We start from the raw sequence: 10,000 nt of genomic DNA on the forward strand, positions 1-10,000 counted from the left end.
ACAAGTGAAATAAATAATCAGTTCACTACTTTCATTGAATTTGGGTGTTTTAGTCAATTTTATAACATTTGAAGAAGAAATAAATTAATAAAAGAACTTGAAAAAAGTGACAAAAATGTCAAAAAAAACAAAGTTTAAAAAATTTGGGAAAAAAACAGAAAAACTTCAAAAAAAAAAGTTAACAAACGTTGAAAAAAGTGACAAATCATCGGGAAAGCCACAAAAGTGTTGAAAAAGACGACCAAAACGTTGATAACGGTTTTTCATTTAAAATTTGAACTGCTAAAAGTTGCAGGTCGACGGGACGACAACACGAGGGTTAACATGATGAAGAGTCAGAGGATCATCCTCAGGGGATCAGGAACGCAGAACCAATTTGTTGCCCTACGCAAGATTCTAGCTATTTTTGTCTCTTCTTCCGGCATTTTTGTTGCTTTTTCAACATTTTTTGTTAATTTTCTTAACGGTTTTGTTGCTTTGTTGATAGTTTTGACGCTTGCTTCACCGTTTTTTGTCACTTTTTCAAAGGTTTTTTACACTATTTTCCTCCTTTATTGGCATTTTTTCTTACTGTTAACTTGTTTTTACTTATCTGGACTGCGGGCGCTCCGAGCGTTTGCCTATCCTGCCTATAATACCACTGTGGCCGCCCCGAGCGTTTGCCTATCCTGCCTATAATACCACTGTGGGCCGCCCCGAGCGTTTGCCTATCCTGCCTATAATACCACTGTGGGCCGCCCTGGCTGAAGGGGGGGGGGTCTTACTTTGCGTAGGCTTTCTCCAGTAGAGCGCTCCAGAACTCGTCTCCCTCCGCTGAGTGGACGAACAGCAGCTTCCCGTCTCTGGTTGGCAGCCGGTCGTCCACGACAACATCCACCCACTCCCCGTACTGCCACAGCTGCACACACAACAACACATGATGTCACTTCCTGTGGAGGCGGGACAAAAAAAACTCACCCTAAAAATTTTTTTTCTCAAAGCTAAAAAAAAACAGCTTTATGTAAAGAGTTGTTAACAGTGTTACAGGCAGACAGTCATTCAGAGATAAACAGAGATGTTAATGATCAGAGTATATAAATGTAATGTTTAGCGGTACGTCAGTGTTTAACCATAGACAATCAAATGAATGGATGAAGCGACACCGTTAGACTTGTACGGAGACCAGTGAAGGATATTAGAAGATATTAGAAGATATTAGAAGATATTAGAAGATATTAGAAGATATTAGAAGATATTAGAAGATATTAGAAGCTCTTTCCCGGTGATGGCTGAGCGTTACTGAGCAGCCTCCAACTGAGCTTGAAGACGTAGATGTGACGTGAGCAACCTGTCTGAAAGTTGGAAGTCTTCTGGTAGCTGTGCCAAGAGAAATCTCAATCATTCCCAATCTAGCAGAGACGGAGAGCGTAGGTATATGTAAGGAGATAACATAGACACAGGCTCATTATTGATCACTAAAATGATAGTTAACATTAGTCATTACACTTAAACAGCTGATGGAAGTCCAAACTGCCTGAGAGCTTCTCCTGTACTATACGGTAATTCACAACGAGTGTTAGACGGAGCCCCCGAAGAGATGCATCTTTCAAATCCTGCTAGCTTTTCAACATTACCAATCCTGCCTTTAATTTGGGTTTTGGTTTTTTTCAGCTTTTATCCAGTCTAACTTGATCTTAATCTGTCTGATTTGCCCCAGTAACTTACTGTATATTTCTCAATATGCAGACTCTGGAGACATGAGTATTATAAATGGTTGTTGGAGCTGATGAGGTACAGGTCTGTACTTTACGCATAACCATTTTATTCTATTCTTTATTTCTACTTCACTACATTTCAGAGTATGTGACGGTGTCGCGCGCAAGTGTACCCAAAGATTAATCAACTCCATAGAGACATTTTTCGATACTGGATACTAAGGATTTCTGTCGGTGTCTAAAAAGAATCCAAGTTAAGACTGACTTGATTCTTCTGACAGAGTTTATCCTCCACGTCTCTAAATATGAGGCTGCTGGAAACCTCTAAACGGCCGATATGAAACCCAGACATTTTGTTTCCTATCAACTTTTATGATTGAAATATCATCTGCAGCCCTAGTGGAAGAAATAAAGCTTGGTTGCTAAAAGATTTGTTATGTTTAAATATGCAAATGAGACTCTCTTTCATAGGAAAAGACATTTCTGGTAGTCTACGGAGGAAAACAAAGCCTGTTACTCAGTTTTGAAGCGGGACCTTGATGCTAATCATCACTGCAGAGAGATGAAGGTGTGTGTGACCTGGAAGTGGAAGATGCCGGCGTACTGTGAGCTGAAGCTCTGTCCAGGAGGAACCACTCTGCTCAGAATCTGAGGGTCCAGAGTCAGAGAGGCGAGCGCCGCCAGCAGCCAGCAGTCGCCTGCAGACACAGAGCAGGGCACGTTAACACCCCTGCAGACACAGAGCAGGGCACGTTAACACCCCTGCAGACACAGAGCAGGGCACGTTAACAAGCCTGCAGACACAGAGCACGGCACGTTAACACGTCTGCAAACACAGAGCAGGGCACGTTAACAAGCCTACAGACACAGAGCAGGGCACGTTAACAAGCCTACAAACACAGAGCAGGGCACGTTAACAAGCCTACAAACACAGAGCAGGGCTTTTGTGTGTGTGTGTGTGTGTGTGTGCATGTGTGTGCGTGTGTGTGTTTGGTTGTGTGTGTTTGTGTGTGTGCTGTGGGAGTGCATGCGTCTGTGTGTGTGTGTGTGTGTGTGTGTGTGCGTGCGTGTGTGTCTGTGCGTGCGTGCGTGCGTGCATGCGTGTGTGTGTGTGCATGTGTGTGCGTGTGTGTGTTTGTCTGTGTGTGTGTGTGTGTGTGTGTGTTGTGTGTGTGGGTGTGTGTCTATGTGTCTGTGTGCGTGTGTGTGTGTGTGTGTGTGTGTGTGTCTGTGTGTGTGTGTGTGTGTGTGTGTCTCTGTGTGTGTGTGTGTGTGTGTGTGTGTGTGTGTGTGTGTGTGTGTGTGTGTGTGTGTGTGTGTGTGTGTGCTTGTGTGTGTGTGTGTGTGTCTCTGTGTGTGAGTGTGCGTGTCTGTGTGTGTGTGTGTCTGTGTGTGTGTGTGTGTGTGTGTGTGTGTGTGTGTGTGTGTGTGTGTGTGTGTGTGTGTGTGTGTGTGTGTCTGTGTGTGTGTGTGTGTGTGTGTGTGTGTGTGTGTGTGTGTGTGTGTTACCCAATTCTCCCTGACAGATGTCCGTTCTCTTCGCTCCGTCGATAATAAACTGAGGATTAGAACACAGCTCCTGATTGGACGAGACATGATTAATGATTACACACCAGATCAGAAGTTAGTCATTTTGGACTTTGTTTTAAGTAAATAACGAGCTGTCCGTGGTGCCTGAGCTCACCGTGGGGCGTTTCCACTCCACGCCTTTGGTTTTGGAGGAGTAGCGTCCCAGCTGGTTGTACCCCAGCGAGTCCCATCCTGCGGGGAAGGTCGGGTCACAGAACAGCGAGCCGGTCTGCAGACACTCGCTCTGCAGCTGCTTAAAGCTCTGCTGGTTGAAGGGGACAGCGTTGTCCCGGCAACCGGCGCCATCTTCCTCCCGGGCCTTCCTCCGGGCCAGCTCTGCTGCCGTGTTCGCCATCCGGAGAGTCTAAACAGAGATTACAGAAAGATTATAGAGTCTAAAGAGTATAGAGAGTCTACGGAGAATCTTCAGAGTTTAGGGGAATCTGCTGAGATTCAGCCAGAGCTGCTGAGATCTTACCGAGATTTGGCGCTGAAAGTCGGCGTTAAAACGTCGGCTGTAGTTGCCTAAATGTTGTTGACCGTGTGCTGCTGTCTGGCTGAGGTGTGAGGTGACCTGTGTGAGTGTGTCAGGTATAAAGCTGGTCAGGTGTGAAGGGGCGGAGCTTCAGAGTGATATCAGAATCATTATCTGAATTATTGAGAAAGCAAACAGTCTGATTAAGACAGCGGGGTGTTTACACACCTGAAACACACCTGAAACTCTGCAGCAGCTGGTAACCATGGTGATGCAGCCTGCAGCATGGCAGGTGAGGTGGCCGGTAGCTCCCGATTAACAGCCGTGCGAGCTGTAGTTCCAATGAGACAACCTGTAGGGGACTGAAGAGGGAAAAGTTACATAGTATGCCTTTATTACAAAGAAAACAACAGAAATACCAAAATAACACACACACACACACACACACACACACACACACACACACACACACACACACATACACATACATATACACATAGACAGACACACAGACACACACACAAACACAAGGACAGTATGTCAGAGGTTACAGATAAAAGGATATATATTTACACGTTCATGCATGCATGGCATCCCATTCTTCAACCAGCATTTGTCGCAAGTCAGCCAACGTGGTTGTGTTGGTCACTCTGGCACCAACAGCACGCCCAAGCTGATCCCACAAGTGTTGAACGGGGTTGAGGTCAGGACTGCTGGTTGAAGAATGGGATGCCATCCCCCAGCAGTGTGAGACCAGGCTGGTGACCAGCGTGAGGAGGAGGGATGTTGTGGCTGTGTATGGTTCTTCCACACGCTACTGAAGCTCCTGTTGGTGAAATGAATCAATTGTTCAATTGCCAATATGTCTTGTTTCTTCAAACTTCAATCATCCAATCCACCAAACACCAAACAAGTCATTTCATGGTGCAACCCCCATACTCAGCGCTGCTGCTCATCCCACTAATGCATGTTCCTTACAAATGGTGAAGGGAACTAAACAGGCTTTCCAACGGTATAACATTTATTCCCAAAAAGCATGTTTACCACAGAGAAATAATCTACCAAAGACACATGTCCTTACTTGTGCCAAGTTCATTTTCGTGATGCCATCATGAACTGCCGTGAGACTGGGTTGGTGTTACGTCAACCCGTTCTCACTCCCGCTTGGTCAGTGGCTCTCAGTGTCACATACTGACGCAACGTCTGGCACATGGGACTGCTGTGATTGGTTCAAGTCAGAAAACTCCGGTAAAGTTGTGGTGATTGGTCAAAATTGCTGATTGGTTGAATTTGTGTGAATTGTTGCAATAGCGACATTGTGAAATCCTGGAGGGACAGATTTAGCCTCTCTCACTATCACTGCTCAACACATCTTCTACCTTTATCTTAGTGTTTTCTCATTTGAGTGTTTTGTTTGCATACTTACACGTGGTGCAAGAATAGCAGGACTCTGGAAGTGTACATGGTGCTGCCTTACAGCAAACGTCACTGTGGTGCTGCCAGTAATATGTGAAATAAATAATTACAGTGCTTTACTTTTCATATATGTAGAAACAGATCTTTAGGACAGCATGTCATTTGCTACTGCTACTCAGTGCTAGGCCTACGTAATCACAGTTTCTTTGTTTAACCGCAATTAATTGCTGACATAAATTGGTCAGGTTTTACCGTCCGACCTTGTCTGTCATTACTGTTTACTTTACGTACATACTCCAATCCCAACCAAGTTAGTTAAAGTTGTGTTTAGCCCATATGCAGTTATTCATTATTACATTATTAAATATAATTTCATTAACAGTATAATAATTATTAACTAAAGTTTAACTAATGATGTTATTGACTGCTGCTGTGTTGTGTCTCCTTCTCTCCATCAGATTCCTGTGAACTCACACTGGACATGAACACAATGAACGGAGAACTCAAACTGTCTGACAACAACAGGAAGGTAACATGGGTGGATGAGGATCAGCCATATCCTGATCATCCAGAGAGGTTTGACCGCTGGTGTCCTCAGCTGCTGTGTAGAGATGTTCTGACTGGTCGCTGTTACTGGGAGGTCGAGATGAGAGGAGATGTCCGTGTAGCAGTGAGTTACAGAGGAATCAACAGGAGTGGAGACAGTGAAGACTGTTGGTTTGGATGTAATAATTTGTCCTGGAGTCTGTTCTGCTCTGATGGTTGTTACTCTGTCTGGCACAATCACAAAAGAACTGACCTCCCTTTTTCCTCCTCTGACGCTGGTAGAGTAGCAGTGTATGTGGACTGTCCTGCTGGCTCTCTGTCCTTCTACTCAGTCTCCTCTGACTCACTGATCCACCTCCACACCTTCAACACCACATTCACTGAACCTCTTTATCCTGGGTTTGGGTTCTGGTCAGATGGTTGCTCAATGTCTCTGTGTTCTCTGAAGGAGGAGACAACTTCCTGTCCTGTGGTTTAAATGTTGGTGGAGGACGAGACTTCACTTTGTCTCACTGATTGTGTCTTTAATGTCAGAAATGTTCTTCTTCTTTAGTAATGTTGAAATGATCTCCTCAGGGATGAAAACTAGTTGTGTATAAACTGTGATTTTCACTGTAATCATGTTTTATTGGAGCAGCTTCAGCTGTTAGTGATTTATTTCCATAAAGGTTTAAACATAAAAAAGACTTCTTCTCCGGGAACCATCACCTTATCGTGGTGGAGAGGTTTGTGTGTCCCTATGAACCTGAGGGCTGTGTTGTCTGGAGCTTTGTGCTCCTGGTAGGGTCTCCCAAGGCAAAGTGGTCTCAGGTGAGGGGCCAGACAAAGAATGGTTAAAAAATCCTATGAAAAATCGAGGAAGGGATGAAGTGACCCTGCCCGGAGGAAGCCCGGGGCCCCCGTTTGGAGCCAGGCCCAGATGGAGGGCTCGTCAGCGAGCGTCTGGTGGCCGGGTTTGCCACGGAGCCCGGTCGGGCACAGCCCGAAAAAGCTACGTGGCGGACATCCCTCCATCCCATGGGCCCACCACCTGTGGGAGGAACCGCTGGGGTCGGGTGCGCTGCCACATGGGTGGCAGTGAAGGTCAGGGGCCTCGACGGACCAGACCCGGGCAGCAGAGGCTGGCTCTGGGGGACGTGGAATGTCACCTCTCTGTGGGGGAAGGAGCCGGAACTTGTGCGGGAGGTGGAGCGCTACCGGTTAGATCTGGTGGGGCTTACCTCTACGCACAGTCTTGGTTCTGGAACCATACTCCTGGATAGGGGTTGGACTCTTTTTCTTCTCCGGAGTTGCCCAGGGTGTGAGGCGCCGGGCGGGTGTGGGGATACTCACAAGCCCCCGGCTGAGTGCCGCTACGTTGGAGTTTAACCCGGTGGACGAGAGGGTCGCCTCCCTACGCCTGCGGGTTGTGGGGGGGAAAACTCTGACTGTTGTTTGTGCATATGCACCAAACAAGAGGTCAGAGTATTCGGCCTTCTTGGAGACCTTGAGTGGAGTCCTGCATGGGGCTCCAGTCGGGGACTCCATAGTTCTGCTGGGGGGACTTCAACGCGACGTGGGTAATGATGGAGACACATGGAGAGGCGTGATTGGGAGGAATGGCCTCCCTGATCTAAACCAGAGTGGTTGTTTGTTGTTGGACTTCTGTGCTAGTCATGGATTGTCTATAACGAACACCATGTTCGAACATAGGGATGCTCATAAGTGTACTTGGTACCAGAGCACCCTAGGCCAAAGGTCAATGATCGATTTTATAATCATTTCATCTGATCTGAGGCCGTATGTTTTGGACACTCGGGTGAAGAGAGGGGCGGAGCTGTCAACCGATCACCATCTGGTGGTGAGTTGGGTCAGGGGGTGGGGGAAGACTCTGGACAGACCTGGTAAGCCCAAACGGGTAGTGCGGGTAAATTGGGAACGTCTGGAGGAGGCCCCTGTCCGACAGACTTTCAACTCACACCTCCGGCGGAGCTTTTCGTGCATCCCTGTGGAGGCTGGGGGCATTGAACCCGAGTGGACAATGTTCAAAGTTTCCATTGCTGAAGCTGCGGTGAGGAGCTGTGGTCTTAGGGTCTTAGGTGCCTCAAGGGGCGGTAACCCACGAACACCATGGTGGACACCGGTGGTCAGGGAAGCCGTCCGACTGAAGAAGGAGTCTTTCCAGGATATGTTATCCCAGACGACTCCGGAGGCAGTTGCAAGGTACCGAAGGGCCCGAAGGGCTGCAGCCTCTGTGTGTGGGAGAAGTTCGGAGAAGACATGGAGAAGGACTTTCGGTCGGCACCAAGGTACTTCTGGAAAACCGTTCGCCACCTCAGGAGGGGGGAGCGGGGAACCATCCAAGCTGTGTACAGTAAGGATGGGGACGCTGTTGACCTCAACTGAGGAGGTAATAGGGCGGTGGAAGGAGCACTTTGAGGAACTCCTAAATCCGACTAATCGCCCTCTATGGTAGAGGCAGAGCTGGAGGATGATGGGGGGATTGGCATCAATTTCCCTGGTGGAGGTTGCTGAGGTAGTTAAACAACTCCACAGTGGCAAAGCCCCAGGAATTGATGAGATCCGTCCAGAAATGCTTAAAGCTCTGGGTGTGGAGGGGTTGTCTTGGTTGACACGCCTCTTCAACATTGCGTGGAAGTCTGGGGACGGTGCCTAAGGAGTGGCAGACCCGGGGTGGTGGTTCCCCTTTTTAAAAAGGGGGACCAGAGGGTGTGTGCCAATTACAGGGGTATCACACTTCTCAGCCTCCCGGTAAAGTCTACTCCAAGGTGCTGGAAAGGAGGGTTCGGTCGATAGTCGAATCTCAGGTTGAAGAGGAACAATGCGGATTCCGTCCTGGTCGTGGAACAACGGACCAGATCTTTACTCTCGCAAGGATCCTGGAGGCAGCCTGGGAGTATGCCCAACCAGTCTACATGTGTTTTGTGGATCTGGAGAAGGCGTATGACCGGGTGCCCCGGGAGATACTGTGGGAGGTGCTGCGGGAGTACAGGGTGAGGGGGTCCCTTCTCAGGGCCATCCAATCTCTGTACGACCAAAGCGAGAGCTGTGTCCGAGTTCTCGGCAGTAAGTCGGACTCGTTTCAGGTGAGAGTTGGCCTCCGCCAGGGCTCGCGCTTGTCACCAATCCTGTTTGTTGTATTTATGGACAGGATATCGAGGCGTAGTCGGGTGGAGAGGGGTTGCAGTTCGGTGGGCTGGGGATCTCATCGCTGCTTTTTGCAGATGATGTGGTCCTGATGGCATCATCGGCCTGTGACCTTCAGCACTCACTGGATCGGTTCGCAGCCGAGTGTGAAGCGGCTGGGATGAGGATCAGCACCTCTAAATCGGAGGCCATGGTTCTCAGCAGGAAACCGATGGAGTGCCTTCTCCAGGTAGGGAATGAGTCCTTACCCCCAAGTGAAGGAGTTCAAGTACCTTGGGGGTCTTGTTCGCGAGTGAGGGGACAATGGAGCGGGAGATTGGTCGGAGAATCGGCACAGCAGGTGCGGTATTACATTCAATTTATCGCACCGTTGTGACGAAAAGAGAGCTGAGCCAGAAGGCAAAGCTCTCAACCTACCGGTCAGTTTTTGTTCCTACCCTCACCTATGGTCATGAAGGCTGGGTCATGACCGAAAGAACAAGATCCAGGGTACAAGTGGCCGAAATGGGTTTCCTCAGGAGGGTAGCTGGCGTCTCCCTTAGAGATAGGGTGAGAAGCTCAGTTATCCGTGAGGAGCTCGGAGTAGAGCCGCTGCTCCTTTGCATCGAAAGGAGCCAGTTGAGGTGGTTCGGGCATCTGGTAAGGATGCCCCCTGGGCGCCTCCCTAGGGGAGGTGTTCCAGGCACGTCCAGCTGGGAGGAGGCCTCGGGGGAGACCCAGGACTAGGTGGAGGGATTATATCTCTAAACTGGCCTGGGAACGCCTCGGGATCCCCCAGTCGGAGCTGGTTAATGTGGCCCGGGAAAGGGAAGTTTGGGGTCCCCTGCTGGAGCTGCTACCCCCGCGACCCGACCCCGGATAAGCGGATGAAGATGGATGGATGGATGGAGTTCAACATGTTTCAACAAATGTAAATCTGTTTCAGTTTGAAAATCAAAGAATAAAGATGTTCCTTCACAATTAAGGTATTTTCTTCATTAGAACATGTTTTATTCTTCTTCTGCATATAATCCAATGAATCTTATTTCCATAAACAGAATGTGTGTTTTGTATAAAACCGTCTGTAGTCTCACATGTATCCTTCTGCTAACTTCACTGTGATAACAAATGAATTATCTGGTTAAAGAATGATTGCTAAGATGGCCGTTGTGGG

General features: G+C 48.2%; 2 protein-coding genes across 2 annotated transcripts in view; one reads left to right on the forward strand and one right to left on the reverse strand.

Moving 5' to 3' along the window:
* Positions 1 to 4,053, reverse strand: part of LOC144531405 (calpain-2 catalytic subunit-like) — a 25,562-nt gene extending 21,509 nt beyond the window's left edge. The window contains exons 1-6 of the mRNA XM_078271513.1: positions 3,978 to 4,053; positions 3,742 to 3,837; positions 3,379 to 3,627; positions 3,204 to 3,273; positions 2,274 to 2,392; positions 765 to 898 (exon numbers count right to left, since the gene is read on the reverse strand). Coding sequence (XP_078127639.1) covers positions 765 to 898; positions 2,274 to 2,392; positions 3,204 to 3,273; positions 3,379 to 3,627; positions 3,742 to 3,837; positions 3,978 to 4,025 — 716 coding nt within the window. The 5' untranslated portion in view covers positions 4,026 to 4,053. The remainder of the gene's footprint in view (positions 1 to 764; positions 899 to 2,273; positions 2,393 to 3,203; positions 3,274 to 3,378; positions 3,628 to 3,741; positions 3,838 to 3,977) is intronic.
* Positions 4,024 to 6,372, forward strand: LOC144530767 (stonustoxin subunit beta-like). Its single transcript, XM_078270485.1, has 2 exons — positions 4,024 to 4,030; positions 5,613 to 6,372. Exons 1-2 carry the CDS (start codon positions 4,024 to 4,026, stop codon positions 6,176 to 6,178), a joined length of 573 nt encoding a protein of 190 aa, XP_078126611.1. The 3' UTR covers positions 6,179 to 6,372.
* The last annotated feature ends 3,628 nt before the right edge of the window (positions 6,373 to 10,000 follow it).

The sequence above is a fragment of the Sander vitreus genome, chromosome 2 (assembly GCF_031162955.1).
Source record: "Sander vitreus isolate 19-12246 chromosome 2, sanVit1, whole genome shotgun sequence".
NCBI classification, from domain to species: Eukaryota; Metazoa; Chordata; class Actinopteri; order Perciformes; family Percidae; genus Sander; species Sander vitreus.